The 27,297-nt window shown below is 41.0% G+C and overlaps 1 protein-coding gene across 9 annotated transcripts in view; it reads left to right on the top strand.

Annotated features, from left to right (window-relative positions):
- Nucleotides 1-10,960: 10,960 nt before the first annotated feature.
- CCDC85A (coiled-coil domain containing 85A) overlaps nucleotides 10,961-27,297 on the top strand; it is an 82,316-nt gene continuing 65,979 nt past the window's right edge. For 2 of the 9 annotated variants that reach the window (XR_008576548.1, XM_054821803.1), the window contains exons 1-3: nucleotides 10,969-11,813; nucleotides 14,486-15,401; nucleotides 24,845-24,921. Coding sequence is in view for 8 of the 9 variants with exons in the window: in XM_054821803.1 (XP_054677778.1) it covers nucleotides 11,595-11,813; nucleotides 14,486-15,401; nucleotides 24,845-24,882 (1,173 nt within the window). In the remaining variant the exon portion in view is untranslated. Of the gene's footprint in view, nucleotides 11,814-14,485; nucleotides 15,402-18,583; nucleotides 18,655-21,765; nucleotides 21,940-24,844; nucleotides 24,922-26,051; nucleotides 26,370-27,297 lie in introns of those variants that run through there. The other 7 variants (XM_054821802.1, XM_054821800.1, XM_054821804.1 and 4 more) reach the window with 6 other exon arrangements.

Here is a 27,297-nt window from a genome sequence, read left to right as displayed (position 1 = left end):
TTCAACTGCAGCCTATCACTTTATCTTAAGAAACACTTGCCCTTGGCAATTGTCATACGTCAGCTGTGACAAAATGTACAGCAATTTGATTCCTTTCCTTTCCCTGTATATTCCAAATGTTACAGTGCATGTCATCCCTAATTGCTGGGAATTGACTGAGGTCAGCAAGATTTTGCTGGCAGTCTGAAGCAATGGTTTGTTTGTACTTAGGTTAAATGTTACTTCTCAGAATTGCAAAGTTGCCCCTCTGGTTTACCTCTGTTTTATTCAGGTTAAAATTTCCACTATGGTCTGTCATGCCTGTGGCTGTGCAAGCCATACACAGGGATTTTCTCTACCAATTAATTCCTGCTCCACTTAAAAACCCAAACAAGCAAAAAAACCCCTCACTTAAATGCCCACCTATTAGTGCACCAGCAGTTTCCAGAGTTTGTTCATCTCCTCTTAAATTGATTAAATAAGAATAGCTAAAAGGAGTACGCTTAGATTAGAAATTCTGATTTGGGTGTGCATTTTCTTTTTGCTTTTACTGTTCATAAGCAAATAGAACAAAATCTCCAATAATGTGCATATCATTACAACACTATGTTGTGCAGAACGTAATGATACAGCATGTAATGTCAAGCTAGCACTAGATAGAATAGTTCACTTACCTAATATATTGAACACAGCTTAATTAAATATTTAATGTATTTTTCCTGTGGAGAGGAATCAGCAGAATAACTAAAGAGTGTGTTCATGGACATGAAAGTTGCAGAGGAAGGCGATCTGTGGGTATCACTGTTCATTCAATAACCTTGTGAGCTGCCTTCCCAATTACTGTATACCCTTCCTCCAACTGTGGTATTGCATGCATTAATATGTATATGCATATTTCAAGGGCCCCAAACCAGTAAAGAATTTCAAAGTATTATTGCATGACATGATGGTAAATATTAAGTTGATTGCTGTTTGCTGAGCTGACAGTATAGTTGGAAGCCAATACATCATTTGAACTTGTTCAAGGAGTCGGAACAGGACATGGAGCGAAGATTATTTTAGCAGTGATACGGAAGCAGATTAGATGCCTGCAAGCATGGGATTCATGGGCCATTCTCTGCACATTTCACCAGCTGTACACTTTCAAAATGTTTTATAAAACTTCACCTAGTGCAAGCAGCAGAAATGCTACTAGGAAGGTCCAGGCCAATGCACAGTGCCATTGACAAGGCTGTCTCTGGCATCACTGCACCACCTAAACAATCACTTCCACCAGACTGAGTGAACAGATATGAGAACACACCCTGTTTGAAGACAGTTGTCTCTTCTCCCCTGCAATCTCCACAGACCCTGTGGTCTCAACTCCCAAAGGCTGTTGTCATTTGGGACAGTGTGTTGTTCTTCTCTCAACCATTTCACATCAATAAATCTCCCTGTGGCTGCCCAGGTTGAGGCTTACTTGCAGAGGGACTACCCTTGCTTTGAGGACTTAAATACTTTGTCATTTTCCCTGTTACAGCTCAATGCCTTGCGTCCACAATGGTTCTGAGGTTTTCATAAAAATCAGCTGCCCAGGCATTTTGAGGTAGCTGTTTTGGTTTTGCTATCATGGCCTTCATAATCTTTTTGGGTTACCTTACTGGGTTTATAACTGGCATAATTCTCACTAATGCACTCCTTAGAATTCTTCTTTGTCTCTTAATACCCATTTTCCTTCTCATTGTAAACCTTACAATCTTCCTGTTTGACTTTTGCTACTTCTTTTACTGCGGTTTGTTCTTTCAGTAGTTTGTGTGTGTAGATTTACAGTGAAAAAATGACTATATATTAAATGGGACAGTCTTATTTAACTAGTTCTGCCCCTTCCCCTGCACTGCAGGAACCAGAGGTCTAAGGTGTAGCTTGTAAATTCTAGGAGCATTGTGTTTTTATGTACTGTACTAAGGACAGCCTTTTCATTTTGTGGTTCTATAGATCCAACTCAAAGGGATCATACTCCACGGCTACACATCTCAGATGCTATTGCAGTATAAATAAATAACACTCAAGGTGACTAAATACACTACAGTCTTTATTCCATCCTGAATGGCATTGTCAGAACTGATAATTAATTACTGGAATTACTAGAGCCAGTAGTATCTGCATAAGGCTTGAGCAAGTGAAAAGTGTATCTATTAGCAGGCAGCTTCCTTCTACATTCATGTAATTTCTAACTGATGTGAAGGTAATGACTGTGTAGAACTACTATAGTTCCAGCTTAAGCTTCCAACTTAACTAGGCATTGTGATAATTTCACTGAGGTGTCATTAACTCTTCTTTCTTGTCCAACATTTTTTCTTGGTTTTCTCATCAGAAGTTATCTGTGAATAACATTTTTAAAAAAAATATTAAATTGACAAAAGGTGTCTGATCTCCTGTAGCTGTCACTGGACAAAAGGAGAAATGACCAATGTTTTGAATAATCCCAAAGAGCTCTGACTGTTCGCTTGTTGCACCAGATCACTGTGAAGAATTACCAGTGAACTGGAGACTGAGGGTTTGATCAGATGTGTGATATATACTCTAAAAAATATTGCAATAGTTTTTTAAACTGCTGTAGCAACACAGGGAGCACATTCAATAGGACGTATCGCTTTCTGTTAGATAAGCTCTGAATGCTTTGCTTTACAGGAGCACAAACATTGAAGGTTGGGTTTTGTTTTTATAAATTAAAAAGGAATGGAAAAAAAGCCCAGTTCTAAAGAATAGGGAGAAGGAAACAGGAATTATCAGAGCTGCAGTTGATATAAAGGAAGTAAATGTTATCACAGCCGCATCTGCTAGAGAGGTTGTGTTACTCCTGCTGCTTTTATCAGATAAAAGTTGAAGGGTTTTTGTCTTGGGATTCTCTCTTGCAGAAATAGCTATACAGAACAAAGCACCCCTCAGATGAAGCATGGGTTTAGGGCTGGCAGTGCACCACTGCAGGTTGACTCTGAAAATTCCCATTAGGAAATGAACTGTTGCTGAGTTGCTTTCTTGGCTGTTGAACCCAAGCAAGGCCTCTGAAAAACAGTACTCTAGATGCTGTGGTCTGACCGTTGGCTTTGAGAAGTGCTGTAGATGAACTCAGAGTTGCAGTGAGGACATGAGACTGATATGGACAGTGTGGTTTTATGCTTTGCTTTCCTTATTTGGTTTCCAATTTGTACTCAGGAACCAATACTTGGCTGGAAAGAATGGATTTGTTCATATCTTTAAGCTAGTCTAGTATTTAAAGTGAGTCTAGGGAAATCTTCAAAAGAATCTCCCTTTGCTTCCCTGTAAATAGGTAATCCTATTAAAGATGTGAACACTTCAGAATGGGAAATCGAGATAAGTTGGAAATCCCTGGAATTGTTTCCCACTGAGCTCCACTGTGGAAGCTGTCACTGTGAAACAGCGAGAGAGAGGGAGAAATCAGCTTCAGCTACAGACTGCTAGCGTCTCTCTGGCAAAGGGGTAAGTGATGGATAAATAACCAATGATTTCACAAAAGCCCACCTTATCACAGGCCGCAACTGAATTTTGGGGAGATCTGTTGAAACTGCAGTCTAATTACAAAATACTGTCCTACCAAGGAAGGAGGTGGGTATAAAAGGCCATCTTGTAGCGATGCAGCAGCCAGAATGGGTGGGCAATTTAAATATTTTGGGATAAATGAAGATGGTTCTAAATGAAAAGTACTGTGTTACAAACTATTGGAGATCTGTCCCATATATTCTTGTTGTAGATTAGTTTTATTTAAGCATTCATAGCTTTATAAAAATACAATGGATAATCTTTTTCATGAAAAGGGTTTATTAACAAGTAACAACAATGCCACTAAAGAGACAGAATAAAAAAAAAAGAAGCTTTTAGCTTGAAAATACAGTCCTTTGTGTTGTAGATTCAGTGAAACGATAATAGATTTGGAGGCTTGCCTCCATACTGGTTGGGTAGCTGGTTTGGATCACAGTTCTTGGGACTTAGGAAGCGTGGCTTATTTGGTATGATGGCTTATGTAAATGGACTTGAAGTCTGAGTATTGTTTTTTGTATAGTTACCAAAGAAAACCCACTAATCTGGTCAATTTGTGTCAATTTTTTTTCATTATACCAGAGCTCAAACTTGAAAACAAGACAAGAAAGGAAGGGGGCGGGGGGGGGGGGGGGGAAGCGGAAGCTCATGTAAAGTATTCGGTGTCTATCAGGGCAAGGGATTTTTCCATGTTCCTCCTTCCAGGCAGTGGTGCCTGTCTTCCTGGCATGATATTGCTTAATTTCCAAAATTTTTTTCTCCCCCCCCCCCCAAGTATTTATCCTGCCTTAATCTCATTCAGTGCTTGTGCTTACTAAGTATGTTGTAAATGCTTAAAGGTATGCTTTAGTACAGTTCTGTTGGTGTCTTTAAGGAGGACAGAAGATCTCCATATTCATCCCTGTAGATACTGTGCCAGTATTTGCTACTTTTACAGGGTTGGGGGAAGCAAAGAATGATGCTGTAGGGGCATGCACCTTTTCTCACTTCCACCACATAGTCATCTACTTGACTTCCATCAGCAATAGTGGAAAGAAGCATCTGGCCCCTTATTAACTCACTAATCAAATATGAACACAAAATGAAGTCCAGTGTTACCCAAACGATGAACAGGAGTACAATTAAAACAAACCCACAGATGCTCTGGTTATGCATCTATGTTGGATCCCAGCCAGAACAAACTGTTAGCTGTGCAGAAAAGTTACCAAGCTCTTCATGATAAAATCAACCCCATAAAAATGTTATAATTAACGATTTCATTCTAACGTCTTTGGATGTCTTAAAGTTACTGTTTCAGGTATGTTTTCTCCTGAGTTGGAAAGGTGCCTGTTTCTATATTTTGTTTCTAAGGATCAGTCATCTGACCATGGTTTAACCTTGAGCAGATTATGAAGCATGTTCATTTACATGTACCTCACTGAACTTAACAAATGCTTTAGGAGTATTGACCAAAACTTGTGAAAGCAATTTCCGAGTCAGTTTGACTGGCAGTACCTTTCGTGGCACCTCCTGTGAGTAATCCATGACCCGAGGATCCCAGGTTTGTCCTGAAGGAGGGCCACAAAAGTCTTCAATCAGTTTTCCAATTGAAATAAAAATCAAAGTGCCCACATAAGGCCTTTCAGGATTTTTTTATTCTATTATGGACTCCCAGTCACATCTGTAAGTCTGGCTGAGTCACAGCCACTACGTAAAGTAGAGCAGGAAATGCTAACTGCTCTCTGTTCTGTTTAATTGGCTCTAAATGCAGGCTGCCATCGACAGGGATGGTCTTGTTCCACCTCCATCCCTGGGGTTGTGTGTTCCCTCCACCTCCCTTGCATCCAGTATGGGTACTGCGAGCCAGATCAGTGCAATCATCCACTGCAAAAACAGTCATTATTTTTAAGTGGGTTTTTTAATTTAACTTTTTTTCATTGACTCATGAAGCCGATCCAGCTCACCACACGGTTGCATGATAGCTAGATCATGAGAAATGTGTAGGTAGCAGTAGGAGGAAGTTCATTGCAAACTTTGTTTTGTTAGAAATTCTTAATTGTGAAAAAGAGAGATAAACTTTTCAACAATTTCAAGAAAAAAGTTGGTTTTTTTCTTACAGAATAAATAGAAACTATTTATCAAAGGTAATTAAAGGGTTTAAAGTTGAAATTTTCTGAAGTTTTAAGAGACCCAATGACGAACTCAAGATGAGCTTTTTTCTCCCTTTCCAGATTGTTAATTTTTAAACATTTCTTCTAGATTTCTTTTATATTTTCTTGTATTTTGGAATACATGAACCTTTTTGTGTCCCAAAAATATTTCTGGGATGAGAAAACTGCATGTTGCCTAGTTTTAAAAAATGCTCATAGTTGCATTGGAAATTATATTTCTGGCGTTGTTTGTCATCTAGGTTGTAATAAAGCTAAAACATCTGCAAGAGGGTTTAAGAATCACACAGTGGGCCCTCATGGAGCCAGCCTTGCCCTCAGGGTCTGCAGTCTCTGCTATTTCCACTCATTGTTCACTTTCTGCAGCTGCTACTGGTGCGTTGGCTTTACTGTGGTTGCTGGCTAGTGTTGCTTGGGAGGGAGTTCACAAATGAAACCCTGTCAAAGCAGAGAATGGTGAGAAGCATTCTGAAATGCCAAGGGCACGTGGGCCCAAGAGCTTTAGAAAAACAACTGGTGTTCAGAGTCACTTTCCCTTTCACATAACTTACTGTCTTTAATCTCATTTAAAGCTGAAAAGTGTGCTGGTGTATCTATACCTGTTATAGTTTTATTAAGAGATACAGTATAAATAAACCATGCCTAAGCAGTGGGTTAGTGAGTATAGTTCACACTGGGTTGTGAACATGATGAAGCTTGGGTTTGTTCAAAGCTGGCTGTTTACCTTTACCTATTGTAAAGTTGGGAGCAAAAGATGAGGATTCTGTCTGTAAATGTTTTGAATATCAGGGTGTCTGTAATGACGGATTTTGCTTCTGGCCAGCTTTAGCTAGATGGCATTATCCCTAATATCCCTTGTGTGTTCAAAGTGGGTATGCAATGGAGTAGAAAATATTATATGGACTGCCTAATATCAGCCTATTAATTTTTGTATGTACTAACACTCTATGAACGCTGTATGAGACTGTTAGGAGAAGTTGTTCTATATTGTATTGTAAAATATTCTTATGTAAATGCATTAATCTAAGTTATGCTGGTACAGCGAATAAAGGAGGGGTAGCCAGTGTCTGTGCTTGCCAGGTTGGAAAATGAAGACTCCTACGATGACAGAAGGGCTTGTATAGGAGTGGCTGGATCCTGTGGTCAATGGGCGCTTGCGTAGCTGGTGTTGACAACAGGGATTTGGCTTTTATGACCATGGGGCCCTCTCTGAGTGCTAAGGACTGTTAGGAAGAGATGGGCTCCACCTGACCAAATCAGGCAAAAGCATTTTTGCCAACATGGCAAACCTGGTGATGAGAACTTTAACCTAGGAATGCACAGGAGAGAGCTGATGACAAACAGACAAGTAAGGAAATAGTGGACCAGATTGGTAAACAAGGGGTGATATGGGTAAGAGACATCAGAAATTACACGCAGGACTGAAGGGTGCCCACCTAAAGCATATGCACCTAAATGAGGAGGTGCCAAGAGGACAGCATTGCAGGGGAAGGTCTATTGCTTTTCCAGGGAAATTGGCACAACTGGGTGCCTCCTTGAAATGCCTGTATGCAGACAGCAGGGGAACAAACGGGAGGAATAGGAGGTCTGTGTGCAGTGGCAGGGCTATGATCTCATTGGGATCAAGGAGGCATGGTGGGACAGCTTACATGACGGGGTACTGCCATGGATGGATAGAGGTTCTTTAGGAAGGACAGGATGGGAAGGCGAGGAGGAGAAGCCATCTTCTTTATTAGCTATGGGAAGGTATGGAGCTCTGCCTAGGGATGGGTGATGAGCCAGCAGAGAACTAATGGGCTACAACTAGAGAGCAGCCTGTGTGGGTGATGCTGTGTTGGTTGTCAGCTGCAGACACATGAATGATGGGTGGAACATCTAGAAGCAACTAGAACTAAAATTACTTGAACTTTTCATTTTTTAAAGCTCTTTCTACTTCCTTCCAATTTGGGAATGACATTTTTCAAGTCTGAACTCTTCTCAAAAGTATTTTTGGAAAGTCTGAACAAAAACAGTTTAGCCATCTTTGTGTAAAATGACTGCTATGAAAGCGTTCGTTTGCTATGACACATTTTTGGCAGACAGCTATTGAACAGCTTTAGGGCCTCATTGGAAATGTCCAAAAGTGTTTTAAAAATAATTATATAATTATTATTGGTTATAATAATGCTTAGAGACTCCGCCCAGCAATCAGAGACTTAAAGCACTAGATAGTCTGCAAGCGGCAATGAAAAGCCAGTGCTAGCCCTGAAGGACTTGCAAGAGAATTTGCCAGCAACAGTGGTTGCATATCTGCATAGCCAGGGGTAAGCAGGACACAGCAGTGAAAATGTTACTGAATTAGCGAACCCTGGTCAGCTATGGAGATTTAATTGGATGCGGGTCCACACCACTGCTAGCATTTGGCGCAGGGTGTGAAAGAATTGGAAGGAAGGGGGACTGCCATCCCCTTTGCTGTTGGACGAAGGCTGCATTCCACTGCACTGCAGTCCTGTAGCTCATTGGCTGAGTCTCTCCACTTCAGCCTGTCAATGAGAATTATTCAGGGGAGTAAGACAGTATTGTAAAAAATCAGCTTTAATATGAAAAATGAAGCATTTGTTTGGGGGCAATTGTCGTCACTGCTGATAACAGCCCAGGCACAGGGAAGTACCTGGTGTTTCAGCAGTAAGGTAGACTGTCTGAAAGTAAAGTTTTCAAATTGCCAGGAGATGGGAATAATTATGTCACACTTCCTACTGTCATTTTGATCTTGTTACACAAGTATGAGTGAATGTCAAATTAGATCCTTTCCGTATAGAAATGTTCCAGATTAGTTTCACTTGATATGTTCTTGGTTCCATTATTAGAGCTACATTTGTCCCAAACTTCTGAAGTTTGATTTTTATTTCTAATGGTCACACTTTATGAATTCTTCTCTCACATTTGTGTCTATACAATAAAGCTGTGCCTTCTGAAGACGCAAATGTGGAGGCGTTTTTTATTGGTGGCATATTGACAGCATTCTAGAGAACGTGGAGTTCCCTAGAGCTGTTTGTCTCAAAACCATGCTTTCCGTGGCACCCCATGATCAAAAGCTATGAAATGCTACTCCTGAGAAATGCCGTTAATGTTGAGCTGAGGCAAGTGGACATTCCTTCCTGAAGCTTTTGGATTAAAAATTTTCAGACATTTTTCAGTCAATTGTTTATTTCATGGAAATAAATACATTTGAACTTTTAAAATATCTAACACTATATGACCTTTCAACTAATATACTGCTGAATTAGAAGAATAAGAAAAGCCTTTATTTGTTGCTGCCTTTTCCCCAAGCTGTTCTTTTTAGTTGCATTAAAATGGAATATATTTGGGCATAAAAGATGACAGTTCCTTTTCATGGCCTTTTACTGTATTTTTGCTGTGGCTGGTCAGATGCTTTTATCTAAAGCTTTGTTCTTTACAGTGGAAAAAATCAGAGGATTTAAGAGTGATAGAGTTTTCAGAGAAAATAAAATTTTCACACAATACTTAGCACTGACCAGGAAATGGGATTTCATGATGGCAAAGCTCCATGCTTTAAAACTCTTGTTGACAGTGATGGGCTTTAGGGTTCACATTGCAGCTCAGCAAACATGCCCATCCTTTTGCACTTCACTCTGTGGCACAGATACTGTTTGTAGTAGGGGTGGCGGGTAATTCTCCTGACTAGCAGCCTGTACCTATGGTAGCAACTCAAATACAATTCCAGCGCCAGGACTTTGGCAAGTGACTGTTACGGATACAAGCTGGTATGGGCTTCTGGGGCTGCCCTTGCTGGGTCATCCTGGGACCCAGCTGGATGGAACCAGAGGTCTGGCATGTTGCTGGGAAACTGGAAGTATGTGAAAAATGAATCAGCTGAAAGTCCGTCTCTGAACAGTGCTTGGAAAGGGAAAACATGTAGACTTTTTGGCATGGTGAAAATGCACTGTATAGCCCAAGATGGATAGGAGCAGGAGAACTTTTATCGTGATCAAGTGACAGCTGATAGTTCAAGAAGAAGATTAGGAATGAGAACAAAGGAATAGTGCTTGATTTAACCAGCAACTCTTAAACAGAAACAGAGCAGAAAATAATCCTTGGCTAGTCTGGTCCTGTGGCAGTGGCTGATCTTCCAGCAGGTGGGGAAGAGGGTTGCCCAAGGCAGCACAATGCCAAGGGAGCCAGCTGGGGGGGTGGTGGTGGGATGGGCAGGCCAGATGTTCTGCAGCTGCCTTCTGCAGAGCCAGCCCTGCTTGTGGGGCTACAACCTTGTGATCGGCCAGTGCTGATATTAAGTACTTTAAATTTTCCCCTCAAGGATCAGAAATCTTCTTTAATGCTAAGTAATTATAAAATTTCAAAATTGGAGGTAGTAAGAGCCTATTAAGTAAGGCACCCTCCTCTGCCTGCAGGGGATTGTTTCAGGGGAACTAGGTGATTTAAAAATGGGAATGCAACCAATTATTCACCTAATATTTCAGTGGCAGAAGTGCATGAACTGAAACTATATTGTATCATCTTTCTTTGTAAGCGGCATGAATGGATTATCAAGTTTCATTCTCAAATCATCTGCAAGGCAGATTTATGTAGAGTCTTTGTATCTCTAAGCAAATGAGGAAATGTAAGCTTCTCACAAGACCGCCACTGAATATTCTCAAGGAAGAAATATGAATATCCCCATTTTAATTCCTGTGGGGAGCTCGTTTCATGGCACGTGACCTTCAGCCTGAGTAAGGAGTTGCAACAAGGAATTGTATATAGTTCTGTCTGATAACAGCTCTGTAAAGCTTAACTATTCTTACTGTATATGAAAGATGAGGTGAAAGCTGAGGCGGTGCTGGCTTTTGGTGATGTAATGTGACCTCTCACACGCTGCCCCAGGGGAGGGATCAGATTGATAGGAAGGTGCCTGTGTTTGTACCCATATTTCCAAATGTAAAACTGCTCCCTGAAGTGTCTTCTAAACCGCGGGCTGGAGACGTGGGGCTGGGGACCGCTGCACTGCTCTCCTCGGGCGTGCTCCCTCCCTCCCTCCGGGCTTCCTCCGAGCATTTCCACACGCCCTGGCGAAGCCTCCCCAGAAGCAGCCGGGGGAGGTGAAGGCCGGCCGCGGGGCGGGCGGGAGCGACCGGCGGTGCCCGGCCGTGTCCCCCCGGGGCAGCCCCCGCCGGGCTGGCGGGCAGCGCGCGGCAGGTGGCGCCCGCGAGCCGCGCGGGGACAGTGCCGCGCCGCCTCCCCCGGTCTCTTCCCCCGCCCGCACGTGGCGTGCGCCCCGGTGAAAAGCCGCGAGCCGCCCCGCGCCCGCCACTGGCGCCGGCAGCGCCCGCCGGACGCGCTCCTCCCGCTGCGGCGGAGCCGGGCCGCGCGACCCGACCCGACCCTCCCCTCCCCTCCCCTCCCTCCTTCCGCCATGGTGCGTTGGCTCGGGACTTCGCATCCTCCCCGCTCGGCGCGCCTGCATCCCTCGGCCGAGGGGCATCGGTTACCGTGAGAGACACCGATTCCAGGGCTGGGCAGCCCTGGCGCACCAAGGGGGACGAGGCGCACGCTGCTACCGCTGACCTGTTGAAAGAGCCGGGCTTGTTGGGGTTTCCTTTGTCTTGGTCTTTTTTCTTTTTTTTTTTCTTTTTCTTTTTTTCCTTCCCGACGGGGGAAGTTTGCTCCCCAGACTGTGGCCCGGCTTCCTCCACACCCTTTCCTCCTCCTCTTCCTCCTTTTTTCCAGGATCCGCTGCCTGGGGCCAGAAGTGATTTCCCTCGTAACCCCCAGCCCGGCCCAGCCGCCGCAAGCGCTGGAGCTGGGGGTACCGCTGCCCGCCGGCTCCGGGCTTGCCCTTTCCCCGGCGCGCCGCGGGGCGGCCGCGGCGGTGGGGCGGCCCCGGGAGGTCTGTAGCCCCTTGGCGGCGGGGTGCCCCCGGGCTGCCGAGCCGCCACCATGTCGAAAGTGGCGGCGGAAAGTTGTGGGGCGGCGCCGGCCGAGGACTTGTCCAAGGTGTCGGACGAGGAGCTGCTCAAGTGGAGCAAGGAGGAGCTGATCCGCAGCCTCCGCCGCGCCGAGGCCGAGAAGATGAGCGCGATGCTGGACCACAGCAACCTCATCCGCGAGGTGAACCGCCGCCTCCAGCTCCACCTCGGCGAGATCCGTGGCTTGAAGGTAGCGGGGTGGGCAGGGTGGGACCCCTGAACTTTCTGCCGTGTCCCCGCGTCCCCCGCCCGTCCCGCTGGGAGCAATTTCATCAGGTGGATGGTCTGGGAGGAGCCGTTACCGAGAATCGCATGAAAAGTGAACAAGGACTGAATAGCATTTGATCCCGCTTGAAAATCGAGTGCCCGGTTAAGAGATGACCAACTATCCGGCAGGCTGTGGAGCACAGCTGTTGTATGCTCTGCCCCAGTATGCTTGGGGTTGATAAAAACACTTAAGCCTTGTCCCTTTTGTGTTAGACTTCATTGGGTTTTGGTAAGGTTAAATGATCCTGTCTGAAGTGCATGTGAAAGAATGGTGTGCAGAGCTGTAGATATTAAAAAGGTTTTGTATAGCTTAAGCTGTTTTCTGTCGCTATTTTAAGATGACTTACTCATCTATCAGGCAGCTTGGTAGGCTGCTGGAGAGAGCTGGGCATTTCCAGGATGCAGTGCAGCATGCAGCAGGTGATGGCAAACCCTTACACTCTGTTTCGGGATGATCAGAACCAATCCCTAGTTTATTGCCTGAAAAAGACATCTGATAACACATCTCTGATCAGACCATTTTTGATTGTATGCTTTGGCAGACTACAGTGAGAGGCAGACCCAGTCTGTAATGTTTTAGCCCTCCTTAATTTAACTCTCTCGTTGGATGAGAAGTATAGTCCCTAATGTTTCCTTCTCAGTTCTGAGGATTGGGAAGATAGTGTAACTATTTACAGATAATTACCCTGATGTAGCACGTACACGTGTATTATAGACCTAGAAAGTTGTCTTAAAGTAGGCACGACTACAAAACATTTTCTGTCTTGTTGCTTTGTGAAAGGACATTGTTATGGGGAAATTCCATTGGTGAGGTGAGCTTGGAGGGAAGGAGAGACAGAGATGCAGCGTGGGCTTTTGAATTGTTACGTGAGAGTACGTTAGAAGAGCATTCATGACTTGTAGAATGGCTTTAAGCAACTAAATTATTGAGAAAATGTCTTTGATAATAGTGTGGCATGAAATAAATAGCATGTGGGGGAAGACTGCTCCTGCCTCCCAAGTTGCCCTGCAAAGTATGAGTGTTGTGTGTCCTCCCGCCCTCTTTTTGACAATATATGGTCACTGGGGGTACAAAAGACCCATCCGTGATAGTACTTTAGTAAAAATAAAGCTTACACTTTAAATGTAAGTTAAATTACAGCAATGGTATCTTTCTGCAAGTTATGTGCAAAGGTGTTGTGACATCATATGGATTTATGCATCTTCCAGGTAAATAACAAAACACACCAAGATGTGTAGGAAGGAATGACAAATTCCTCTCTCAATTCTCAGCTCCTTAAGTGATGTTTAACTCCCGCCCTTTGTTCAGATGCCTCAGCTGAAACTTTTACAAGGAATTTGGGAGAATGAGGTTTTGAGCCATACATTGGTGTCCTGGACATCTACCTCCTTTGTCCTGTGTGAAATAACTGCTCCATGAGTAACAGTGACCAGCTGCACCTGGTTTGGGTGGGTGGGTGCCTCCTGCCTCTGACTGCTGAATTGTGGGCTCCCCCTCAAACTTTTTTTAATTCCACCATGAGGTCATTTTAAGTCTGTCTCACCAGCACAGATTTTTTTAAGGCTATCTTGTAGCCTCATTGAGATTTCTCCTTTGGCAAATGTGGGTTGAAATTGGTCAAGTTCAAAGTTATTTTGAGGCAAAGGTCAAACACATGCATGTGTGCGCACGAATGCAGTGGAGTTACAAAAGCTTCATTTTCTTAAGATACAGTGCTAAATGGGCTTTCCATGAGGCTAAATTGTGGCTAATCTCTACTTCTTATATCGTACATAAGAAGGAATGAATATTTAGATGGGAGAAAGATAAATATGGTTGCAAGCCAGTTTAGTAAAACTAGCAGGATAAAATACTGAAAATGTTTTCTTTGGCATATTATTTTGCTATAGTAATAGCTTGAACATTTTTGCTTCAGACTGTTCCTCACTTAAAGAGGGGTATGGAATCAGGTACTTCATTTTGTTAGGAGGGAAAAATCTATTAAAGCAGATCGTTTCAGAGTGGCTGAAGCAATTCTGATTAAGTGATGACTGACAAGGTTCTTTTATGCAAATCTGAAGTAAAATCAAACAAAACCCAAATATTTTAAATCTCTAAAAAGTTCATCTTTATATGTGAATATGCTTTAGGGAATAGAGAGTATAAATGTTAATTAACTAATTATTTAAGTGATGTATTTCTGATGTACCTTGTGGCTTTAGTCAGCGATAACTCACAGGTGAGTATTTCTCAAGGGAGTGAGACCATCATGAGAGCGCTTATGATCTTTGCCCTGTTTGGGAGCTAAATGATTCTGCTGTTTAGCATGAAAATTAATTAAGCACCTGAAACTTTTATGCTGTATCAGAAGTTAGTCTCTGAACCCTTCAAGACTGGCTCCACATTATAGTCACTTTTTACTGGATAGCAGCTTTGTTTGTTTGAAACATGATGATGTTATAACATGCCAGATCTACCCACGCAATTATTTATGCCTCGCTCGAGTGCTTAGATGATGGGTGTATAACAGTGCTGTTCACTGGCTTCTATAACAGTAATGGTATAATGTTAATTCTTTTAGAGACTTCTCTGTCATGATTATCTTTCTTTTAAAGGATATCAACCAGAAGCTGCAAGAAGATAACCAAGAACTGAGAGACCTTTGCTGCTTTCTGGATGATGACAGGCAGAAAGGCAAGAAGGTGTCCCGTGAATGGCAGAGACTGGGCAGATACAGTGCTAGCGTGATGCACAAAGAGGTTGCCTTATACTTACAGAAGCTGAAAGAATTGGAAGTCAGACAAGAAGAAGTTGTTAAGGAAAACCTGGAGCTGAAAGAATTGTGTGTGTTGCTGGATGAGGAGAAAAGTGGTGGAGCAGGCAGCCGGAGCTCTATTGACAGCCAAATCAGCCTGTGCCAGTTAACTGCCACGAGTACTTACATAAGAGATGTCGGTGATGGGAGCAGTACTTCTAGCACGGGAAGTACAGACAGTCCAGACCATCATAAACATCATCCGAGTACTAGTCCAGAACACCTTCAAAAAACTCGGGGTGAAGGAAGCCCTGAGCATCAGAAACACAGGAGTATCAGCCCAGAGCACCTCCAGAAGCCCAGGAGTTCTGGCAGTCCTGATCATCACCTGAAAGGACCAAGTCCGGAACATCACAAAACCATTGTCAAAGCACCTGAACAACAAAAGCACAGCAGCAGCAGTCCCGAAACTATCCCAAAGCACGTTTTGAGTAGTAGCCCTGAACACTTTCAAAAGCAGAGGCCTGGTAGTAGCCCTGAGCATCAAAAGCACAGCAGTGGCAGCCCAGATCATCTTCAAAAGCACACGCCAAGTGGAAGTACAGAACATCTCCACAAAGGGAGGGGTACGAGCCCTGAGCATCTCAAACAACACTATGGAGGGAGCCCAGAGCACCTCAAACATCTCAGTGGAGGCAGCAGAGAAGGTACCCTCAGGAGACAAGTAACAGATGACCTGTCACCTCACCACAGAAGTATATACAATGGAATGAATGGTGGGTCAATACGTTTAGCAAAAAATCATTTTGAAAATTACTAAGGTAGTTTCAGTGCTATTTCATCTATTTCTGGAAAAGGAATAATGTTCTATGTGAAATGAAAGGTAACAAATTTGGTGTCAGCATTATTCCTTTAGTAAGTGATTTAATTGGAATAAACCTGTTTGTCCATCCAGCAGGTGTTGGGTGGATTAAAAAAGTAGAGGAAAAGTGCATCTTGAGTGTTGGTAAGGTATCGAGAAGCAGCTCTTGGCCTTGCTCCTGCTCTGTGGTTGGTAGATGTAAACTGTTTGTCCCTAGGTAGATTGCTGTTTACATCAGAGAGGAATTGTGTATGTTTCTTGTCCTGCCTATATTTGAGTCAGCAGAATGGAGGTGAATGTCTCCAATTTCATTTCCACTTTCCTAACCTACTCTGTAGCTTTAAATATTTTAAAATTTCCTGTTTATTGATGTAATATTCTTATATCCTTTTCCATAAACTCTGGAAAAGACAGTAGATGAAGAGCTAGGATAAATAAAAATGAATCTGATAGTTCCTAAAGCTTTTCAAAACCTTGAGTTTACATGTGTTTAATTATAACAAATTAAAAATTAAGGAAGATCTTAAGGGTTTGGGGCTTTTTTGTGTTGTTATTGCTGCATTTTAGAAAGATACCCAGTAAACATGCCTAGATTTTAAGAGCTGTGTATCCTCACTGATTGAAATTCATTACTTTAAGATAGTCACAATTTAAGTATTTTGGTATTTTTGAAGGTCAGGTGGTTACAATGATATTGAAATGAATGAAATACAGCAAATGAAATGACTAAAATCAAAGTTCAGACATCCTACTATGCTGTAGAAATAACTTTTTATAGGCTTAGCAGAATGTCTATAGTCTGCTCCATTTTGTTTCTTCTATGCGCTTTAAGATGTTTTCATGAAGGATATTAGCGTCATAGTTGAAAACCCATTTCTCAGACCTTTACGCTTAGATTTGAAGTCAAGTTCTAAAGAAAGTGGGGATTTTGCCTTAGTAAATTGTCTTGGATGGAGTTCATGTGTTTCCATTTTATAAGCAGCTGTGAGAAGTTGTGTTGACATCGGTGGAACTGACCACTTGTTGGATCAGCTTGTGAGATGGAGGAGACACTGAGCTCTGTGCCGGGTGCTGTCCTCATCATCTATCACATCGCTGTCTCACATTTACCTATCGCGGTTAACTTACAGAATGCCTTCAGTTAAGATAACCTGCTCTGTAGGGGTAAATCCAGTTTACTTTCAGTGAAATGCCTATACTTGACAGGGCTGGCGAACCCCAAAGTGGTAAGTGTAGAGATTTCTCTTTTTCATGACTTTAAACTTATTGATAAGTGTATGACAACTGTTTGAAAATGTGTAATATATAAGTTATAAAAGTTGGTCTTACAAAGCTTCCATTAAATACTGTATTTCTTTCTCCACTCAGTTCTTTCTGTTTAAAATTGACCTGGCTGTAAGTAGCGTGAAGTATGGAATCAGACTTCCTAAAAGTGGCTTCTTGCACTCATGATATTCATCAGTCCAGTCACTGTTTATTTAGAAAGGTGATCTAAGGTTTTAAGTATATGTTTTTAAAAGTCATACACAGACAAAGATACGTTTTTTCTGCTCCCAACATGGTGGGCTTTCTGCTATTTTTTTGTCCAAATAGTCTCATTAAGAACTCGGCTATATTATTAACAGTGCAATGAAAGCAGTTGTTACTTTAAACCTCAGTTGACTGGTGTCCTTTTGGCAGAGTATTTCAAGTATCTACAATTTGGACTCTGGCCACAAGGTGCTGGAGAGGGCAGCCGGTGATTTGGGAGTCTGTTTATTGACTTTAATCAGAGCTTTGCCTGTCCTACACTTTATATAATCATTTTTCCAGAGGACGTCTCTCAGCAGTAAGTTGTCAAACCTCTCTTCTTTCATATTTATATAATTTGATGCAAGCATGAGGTTTAATTCCGACATTTGTCTGACCTTGGTTAGTGGTAAAACTCTTGACAGCTTTGCTCTGAGGAAGAGACCTTAAACTTCAGGAAAACTTGGTCTTCACAGCAAGGCTGAATCATTTTGGGGTTTTGTGTTTTGTCAGCTACTGTAAAGTTATGGAGAAGAACAGTTAGTATGGAAGCGGTAAAAATGCTGACCATTATCACTTGTTATTGCTGTGAAAGTAATGTGTAAATCTTAATTTGCGTGTCTTGTGTATACCTGTGTACATGAACCTGCCAACTGAGTATAGATGGGGAACTGTGCATTGTGCTGTAATGAAAGTCCTGATCTTTTGCATCTGTTGTAAGGAGTGGTGAAATTGTGAAAGCATGAGTTAGAAAGTGGCATGGAAACCTGGCCCTAAACTCTGATGGGCAATAAAAAAGGATGCTATTTTTGATTCTTATCCCAAAAATCATATAGTAAGTATATGATATCATGTTGGTGGAACCTAGTTTGTTTTAAAATTTGGAGTATATCTAGCTAGTAGATGTTTGATTTCACATCTGTGTGATTATTTTGCAGGGCACTTTTACTCTTATTGCAGTAGTTGTGGATTGTCATTTGAGCAGCAAGAGTGAAGTGTTTGTGATCCTAGATGATGAATAGCAGAGACTAACATCTTCTGACTCCTTTGTAAATAAAGGAATAAAATACGATATTGTAACTATGGAATCCGAACTTACCAGACTCAGTACATGCCTGTCCCATCTTCCTTAGTCTTGACTCTGAATCTAGTCTGAGAGAAGTTATTCCTCTGTGTGTCAAACCTCATTCTAAAAAGTACTGTACTGTCTACCGGAAATTGCTGTTTCTAATTGGAAAGCATGTTTGTGAACGGCTGAGCTATATCTGTTGGAATGAGAGCTTCTATCCGCTGCTGACAGCTCCCATTCACCTGGAGTTCTGGTCTTGTCAGCACTTGCGTGACCACAGAGAAGCAATGTATGCAGTAGCGTACAGTTATCTATACCAGAACTTTGTATGTAAAGATGCGGGGAATGGAGTTAGAACACTTGCAGGTTTCTGACAAACTTTTAAGCTAAAGGTAAAGCAGTTGCAATATGATATTACAACGCTATCAGAAATACGATGTGTGGCTGTAGTCTGTTTTACGGGATATGGTATATGCATTAATCATTTGGGCTTCATGCATATTTTAAACTGTCATCAGGTACAAGGGAAGTTACTTCAGTCTGAAGCTGTCTTTGGTCCATAGGCACAGCTGAAGGAATAAAGGATGAGGTGATAACATTTCCTTTCATAATTCTTCTCATTTTCTATGCTCAAAGGTTTGATCTTGGTATTTTTTCTTGTATGACATGTCAGCTTTCATTTATAAGATTTATAAAGCTTTAAAAAAAAAATTACTTCAGGGTTCTCCTATATATTTTTCTGAAATGGGTGTCCTCAGCCTTTGGAGTGACAGAAAATGGGATAAGCACGCTAAATTTGGCTTGATGTTTGTTAATTGAAAACATATGTATTTCATTTTAAAGGCTCTAACCAAATAAAACATGATAACAGTCTTTTGCTGTGATCACACCTAACCATTCTAGGTAATGAGCATAGAGGTATTTGGAATAGAAAGATTGCTGAAATTAAAAGAGAAAATACCAGCGGTAAAACCATTTTAAAGAGAACATTTATGCAACCTAGAATAATACATGACAGTTTAACTCCGACACAAATATGTGGGCTATAAGTGCCTCTATATAAATTAATGTGCTTTCAGCATTTGCAGTCTAAGTGGTGTTTTTTATTCTAAGCAATTTATTGTAAACTTTCTATTTTAAGAAGTCCTTTGTTTTACTCTGCGCTTTGACTTTTGTGTGAAAGGAAAGTATCAGAAGGCTTTCATATGTGCTTTTTGCTTCCTGCTGAGGTTATTAATGAAGAGAAATAAAACTGCTGACTAACACTATATATACTGCTGGAGGTGTGAGGATTCTTGCAGAACAAATGCAACAGTACCTCTCCTTGAGCAAAGGTATTTGTAGGCTAAATGGACACTCAGCTTAAATTTTGAGCAATTTCTGCTATAAATGTGCTTCTTATAAGGAAAATAGAAAATACTGTGCTGAGTAAAAAGAGGGAACTGCAATATGGCTTCAGAGAGAAAAAGCTTATAATAATGTTACTAAGTTAACTGATATCCTCTCCATGGAAATAGCTCATGTCCTGCTGGCCAAATAGTGAAATGATGCCACGTTTTGATGTAGGTTTGCTTACGTGTTATGTTTCTTAAAGTTGAAATGGAAATAATTTGCCTGTCATTAATAGCAATGTACAGTACTTTGTGTGTGACTTGAGCTTTCCCGATGGCACCCACTACTGTACCTCTGCCGTTGGGAGCCTGATACAGCATTCCTTACTCTTGAGAGTAACCTGCTGTATAAACAAAGGCTACTGGTTTGATAGAATTTTTTGCTTGCCAGTATGAAGTAATCTACTGTTTATTTCAGAAGTTTATTATTTTAAGTGTAGAGCTCTAAAACTTTATGTCAATCCAAGTTGTTCAATTGAATTCCCTAGGTTTTACCTCAAACTTGTAAATAGTTTTAGCTATTACACACTGTAAGAGAACTGGGGCACAATATGTGAATATGTTTGTGACTAGTGTGCACTGCATTTATTACCAAACTCATTTTTTGTGGACTAATTTACCAAGTTGAAAATGTGGCTTGTAATACCAAAACAATGAACCTACTAGAAACTCACGTTGTAGGGCTTTTGGGAGAAGTTCACACTTACATATCTTTAACTTCACTGACAAAGCCAGTTTTGGTTTGAATGTTTTAGTAGAAGGTGGATCATCCTTCCAGCAAAACTCTTGATACATTAAGACTGCTGCCTCTCCTTATAAAGAAACTTGACTAGTTTCAAACAGTTATGTGAATGTTCCAGCATATGGATATTCCACGTTCAGTGGATGATCAAGGTGGCAAACAGGCTGGTGCTGATCACAGAGGTTTGCTTCTGTCCCTGTCTGATGCTAGATAGGCAGTGGCACTACATGTTATGGTGGGAAGAGTAGGAAGGATTCAGCTGAACAGCCTCTTGTTATGGGACTCTGAATGCACCAGAGCCACACGTGACACACAGCACTTTCTGTGCAGTCACTACTTTCAAGTTCTATACTTTTTCCCTTTTCCCTTAGGTTGCATATCTGGGTTTGCAGTAAGGACTGGATGCTAATTCAGTCTTTCTTTGATGGAAGCAATGACATTTTCACTGCAAGAAACAGAGTGGGGAATATAGATATACTGTCTTTAAACCTTCACCAGTATACTACATATCCTTTAGAACCATGTTAGTCTGTGATGGGTGGGTGGGTGTTAATGAGGTGGGAGGGAATTGGTGATGGCTATACAGCTTCTGCCAATGAGTCAATTACTCGTTTCCCCCAGTTTCTGTGGTGTACCACCATCACACAGAAGCACTGATATAGCCCGTTCAGTAACTCTCCCTTCAGACCTGTGAATAGTGCCCTTATCTTCCAACATTTACCCAGTATGAAGTAGAGGTTAGCAGCTATGCTGGCTGGCTGATTAATTTGAGATGTGTGGCCATATCTCTTGTTTTGAGTGTCTGTTGGAACTTCAATGACATCTGACCACAGACCTCCAGAAGCGAAAGGCTAACAATAAATCACAGTGCCATTACTGACAGTGTCTTGACAAACACTCTGCAAGCCAGCACTTGTGCGCATCCCCTGACTTTACTAGTGTTACACCTAGGATGGATCTGACGCATGGATTTTTTTTGTTTATTTCATTGTATGTTTTTAAGAATAACGTATTTTCTGAGTAGTGAGTGGGAGTTTGTTTTGGTATATACTGAAGATGATAGAATCATTTATTTCTTTTTCATGGTGATTGGATCAAGATGCAAAATATTTGTCTTTACTTCTGAGAGCTCATCAGGAGCTTGCACGGCTGTTAGTGTTGTCTGCCTGAAATATGTGGACAGCCTTTTATTTTTTTAGTGCCAGAATTGAGAGTCCTCGCATTAAAACCTTGTCTGAGTCCTTGCTTGGAGAGAATACCTTTAACTTGAGTACAGGACCTAATGTAACATAGTCCTTTGCACAGCTTTCTGAGTTAGTGTTATGATTTTATAATAGTAAAATAGTTTTTAGAAATATTACAATGATTAAATTGTGAAATTCTCTGAACTCTGGCAGTTATAATGTGGAGTTAGAATATTATAATAACTCTTAGTAAGTGCTGCTTGTTTAAGAACTTCAGCCTTGTAGGGTATATTATGTGTGCTAATGAAAGGGTGTCCTGTCTTTTCTGTTCTGTACTAATGGAATTCTTAATTTTTTTTTGTTTGTTTTTTAAATTTTATTAGGAAGTGAACAATGGAGAGTTGCTGCAGGTTGTGCAGGGATTGGAGCTGAATTAGATAACAGTTAGGGAAGAGCACAGCAGTCAGTATAGTGTGAGGTTCAAAATTTGTACTACCATTCACACGCAAAAGGCATAGATGTTGACAGGAGTCAAGGGCAGCGAGGCATTCCAAATTATAGGGTATTTAATGAGGTACAATAAAGCTTTGTGTACATAAGAAAATGACTCTAGCAATGAAAATTCATTGGCTTCTGAGCTAGTAAGTCATGTCTTAATTAGTAAACTGAAGCACAGTTTGTCTGAGGTCTTATTGTCATATATACAGATGTATAGTTACTGAGAGAGCATTAAGAATTATCTTCAAGTCATGATCTTGATATAAATCTTGTCTGCATGTGCTTCTTGAATAGTTAAAGGATGGGTTCTGTGAGGACAATCAGCCAGGACTGAAACACTGAGCTTTGAATTTTGCTTAATGCAGAAATAAGTGCATCTTAATGTACCACATCCATACTTGTGAAAAGATTAAAACCAAATTATACAGTGCTTGTGGTACGATCAGTTTTACCACAACCGTATACTTGAATCTGTAGAAGAGTCCACTGTGTAACCATCAGTGTTCTTGTCTGTCTGAAGATAACTGCAGCATTAAGCCTTAGTAAAAGGGATAGAGCACTGTGCCATGGAATTTGGAGAAGTATTTTAATATGCTGCTCAGTTGTAACTAAACTCTTAAGCCAGGCTAGCAGATTTAGCCAGACCTGTTGTTATGAAACGTCACAGAGGCCAACGATGGTTCAAGTCCTGAGAAGTATCATACGTTCCTTTGGATAATACAAAATGAAAGATAATACGGGAATCCTTGTGTTTGGGAGAAGAGATCTGATTCATTTGGTCTAAGGTGAGCATCAGCTGCTAGGTAATAGAAACTGAGGGTGAATTTCACTCTGGTGTGTTGTTCCATTGCTGTTAATGGCAGAAGTATTTGTGTGCCTCTATCTAAAACATCTGGTCCTGGTCCCTGTTGGGGGCAGGAATGATAAAATACTAATTGCATTGGTCTGATCCAGTGTGGCAATTTCTAATTTCTATAAGGTGGTCCTTTGGGTCATTGTTCCTTTGTATGTGGATGCAATTTTTCCACGCGCTCGTTCTCCAGCTGTGGCTTGTAATATTTCTTGAGGACTTAATAATACGATCTTCACTGTTAGTGCAAACTTGTACTGTGAAGGGGTTTAGTAATGTTCTTTGGTTCCTTTATATACATGAATTTTTTTCTATAATCTTTGGGGCATTCACAATCAGGAAATCTAAAAGCATATTTAAGTAAACAAGGAGAAAAATCCACTGTTCTCTTTCCCCTCTTTGTGTTATTTCTTCTTTTGAAATCTGATCACTTGTGATGGGATTTTCAGACAGTATCATAACAGAAAGATACCAAACAAAATGAGAAAAGAGAAGGATTAACGTGGCAGAGGCCATGAACAGTGGGACTGAAAGACAGTGAGATATACTAGTAATAACAGTAATCTGTTTTGGAGGAAATGAATTATACAAGTATAATGTGTGTGCGAAAGATATCTAGTAAAGTTGTCTTTAAAAAAATAAATACACCAATGATACTAGTCTGTGCGCATTTAGTGTTTTTGTAAATTTTTTTTTTTTAGTACTTTCGATTCTGCAAGATACACAAAAAAGAGTCAGGATTGTGATTTGAGATCTGTCCGTGAACATTCGGTACGCAGCAGGAAAATGTTTGCAAATTTATTGATTGTGAATGGGAAAGCTGGTATCTTGAGCTAGGCTGTCTTTAAAAGATGAAGAGTGATGTGAAGGCTGTGAATAACAAATAGTCTTAGTTCAACTTGTCAGTTCTGCTGTAAAACTTAAGGCATATTTGAATTGTTCCTGTACATTCCTGGGAAGAGGACGGAACCAGCAGTTTTGCACCTGTATACTTCAGCAAGTACAGGTTTCTTCAAACCTTTACTTTCTCATTTGCATGATTTGTGTGAACTTTGTACTGAATTATTACAAATATTTTGCTGGGTTACAGAAGGGCAAAGTGGTGACAACGTTTTTAATACTGATTTGTTAAAGTCCGTTTAAAAACTTAAGTGGTTATTAGACTAATCAAACACAGCAATGTTCAAGCACTGTCAAGAGTAAAAGGTGAAAAGGCAGTGTGAGCCATGTGGTAAGCAACAATACTGAATGTCTTCCAAAGGTCTCCATTTTGGTACTTTCTCAAGGTTACCCAAATTATTCCAGAGCTTTTATGCCTGTAATATCAAACTTCTGTAATTTGATCAGTAGTGAGATACCTCCTTCAAATGTTTGACCTCAAAACTCAGTAGATTTCTTTCACTGTGTCTTTTTAAGTTCCTGTGAATTGTGAAAATTTGTGTTGATCAACGCTTGCTGTAGGTTTAGGGAGCATGTAGTTGTAACTTGGATTCAAAGAAAAAATATATATGCTTTTCACAAAGGTTACAGGGCTGATTCATCACTATGTAGCTCACATTTATGCAAAGTTTAGATAAGCCTGGAGAAAAGCATTGACAGGTGACCCACATCCCCTCTTGGTTTCCAACTCTATTTTTGTTTAACAGTGGATGAATTTTAATGATGTTAAAAATCCATCTTATTTTTGTGGTCTGAAAACATTACTGATGACATTAAGATGGGTCTCTAAAAATACTGTTTGATTGTGAGAGAGAAAAAGAACATTTCGCTGAAGGCAGCTGACTACATCAAGCACAGGCATATGAATGCTGTGAATTAGAACCTGAAAATTGGCTTAGATCCTTCAAATTATTTGAGCACTTCAGTCCTTGTTGGCACCTGACTTGTGCTGAAATTGGATGCCCGGACAAGCAAGATGCTGAAATAGCTGTGCTCTTGCAGTGCTCTGAATGAAGTAACTTGTCTGTTGTTGTCATTCATCTTGCTTGTGTCCATTTTAGGATTTCTTTGTAACCTGAGGTTAAATTTTGAATTTTAGGTTTTTGCAATATCATTTAGTCCATAAAGAAAACACGAAAGCAAAGCGTTCCAACAATGTTTTTTTTCCTAACCAGCTCTCCAACCACCAAGACCAAAGGCTCTGCAGTCTTAACTAAACAGCAGAAGATACCAGAATCTATGTCTCCTCCAGGTACAGGTGCTAAGAACTTTTTGATTTATTCCTTGTTGTTGGAACTTGACACCTGATCTCCACTCCAGTCAATAATGCTGAATGCTACATTTTGACTGCTTGCAACCATAGCATGTGCAAATATTTTGGAGAACTAGGAGGACAAAAAGCATCCTGAGCATATTAAGAGATCCTAATTTCAGCAGTAAGGCATTGGTATTTGGATATTTTACCTTCTCTATACAAGTAATAAAATGGAAAGATTTCTTAACCTTTTAGAATGTACTGATAAAAATGAATTGCTGGATTGCCTGACAGCATGGAAGTGACTGATCAGACTATCTTGGAAGCTTGGATCTTGGTTTTATCCTCTCAAGTCATTCCATCATTCTGGTTTTGTCAAGTATGAGTTGGATAGTGCTGACTCCTTGTATTGATCACACTACTGCAATTACACCAAGTCGTAGACTGATGGAATACTGAAAAGATACTTGGGGAAGTCCAAAAAGAGATGTAGCGCAAAAGGAATTGCTTGACCCTCTTTCATAAGTCTGCAACAACCCACATTAAACAAAGTGTATTGTACTTAAATGACAAGTCAATGGTTGTCAACTGCCACCTGGAAATGTGTACTTCAGACACTGAAGCTAAGACTCAGTTTCCTGGGCAACATATTCTATTCCACCTCTGTTGCTTGATGGTGGTTTTGTTTTATTTTTATTTTTTTTTTAACAAAATTGACGGAGTTGATTCTGATATCTTTTTTGGAAAATGAGTATTTGAAGGATTGACAAAGAATGTTTGAATGAGAAATAACTAGTGTTTGCTTTGAGAGCAAAATATCTGTTGAATTTATCAATATGAAAAGTTCCGTACTTCAAATGTTGCAAAACTTGGCTCTGTCTGCTTTGTGTTTGGTAGAGGTGCACTTAGCAGATGCACTTTTCAGCTAATGTTACATATCAATTCTAGATGTCACTTAAACCTAATGTGAGATTTTTGGATATTCATTGTCCTTGTTACAGGAGAAACAGGGTGTTGACTCTGAAGATGGAGTCAGGTGACACTTGCTCTTAAATTGAACATTTTTTAATCAAGTGCTTTTAATATCCCCAAAATTTTGTTAGACTTTAATTGATTTGTTCTTGCAGTTCTGCTGAGAAATACATCACGATGCACAGGAAGCAAGAGGCTCTTGAAACTTATGCAAAAGGATCTGTAATGGAAGATGAAAATGATTAGTAGATTTTCACTGCCCAGAGTAAGAAAAATCCAGATAATGTTTGTATTCTGTTTATTAGGAAATGCTGTTTCCCAGGGAACCAGGAGCATCTTAATTCCAAACACTGAGCCTCACTGTATCGGTGTTTTTACCCATCAGTGTAGTATTCGGGTGCCTCAGGACTGTGAATAGTCGTGCTAGATGATGGATAAACCAGCCAGCTGGTTGATACGGTGCTTACCAAGTACTACGTTTGTGTCCCATTATATCTGGTGAAACACAGTGGGAAAGGTGCTTTGAGAGATAGTTTCTTCGCTGCTCCAGAAGTCTGATCAGAAATCTAGAGAGTATAGAGCTGAGAACATTCTCAATTTTAGCCACATCCAGAGACACTTGTTGCATACATAAAGAAACATATCTCAGCAAATGTAGATTCCTCTTTTTTAATGGTGTAAATCAGAAATAGGTCTTTGACGTATGAATTGCAGGCCCAGTTCTCTTCTGCATGTAAACACCATCCCTTTAGCAATCCAAATGTATTTCTAATTCAGGGCTCAAGCCAGCTGCAGATCTGTGGAGGTCCAGGGATGGATGAGATTGTAGATCTCAGCTTGGCATGATGCTGACTAAGCTGTCTGTGGGCCTGTCTGCTTTCAACTCTGTCAGTGCTTATCCTCCATGCCATGCAAGATGTGACCTGGGAGCTGCAAACCAGTCAGCTGCGCTAGAGGCTGACTGTGTGGAGGTGTGAGATTTTAGCCATAGCTAGTCAGATAAGGCTTGGTATCTATTTCATTGCATGCAAGTTTGCTAATGCGTATTCCGACAGGGTGGGGAGTATTTGCAGAGAGATCTGAGCATCCTCTGCCCTCCTCAAATCCAAGGTGTGCCCTCACTGCTCAGATGGCTGCCTTTACCTTCTGGTATGGCATCACTGCAGTGGGGTCATCAGATCTTGTATCCTGTTATCTCGCTCTGGTTTTGCAAGCATGTTTTCAGTTGTGTATTGTGCACAAAACTTAACCTTCAAAAACACAAAGCTGAACTCTGAAAAACCCAAACCAGAATATTTATCAGATCTGAAAGCCACTAAAATAAATGTTCAGAGATACCTGTTTTGCGTGTCTGTGGTATGTTTAAATTTTGCTGAATTCATGAACATCTGGCAGAGGGAA

This window comes from Grus americana, chromosome 3 (assembly GCF_028858705.1).
Source record: "Grus americana isolate bGruAme1 chromosome 3, bGruAme1.mat, whole genome shotgun sequence".
Lineage (NCBI taxonomy): Eukaryota > Metazoa > Chordata > Aves > Gruiformes > Gruidae > Grus > Grus americana.
This window is presented reverse-complemented; position numbering and strand designations above follow the sequence as displayed.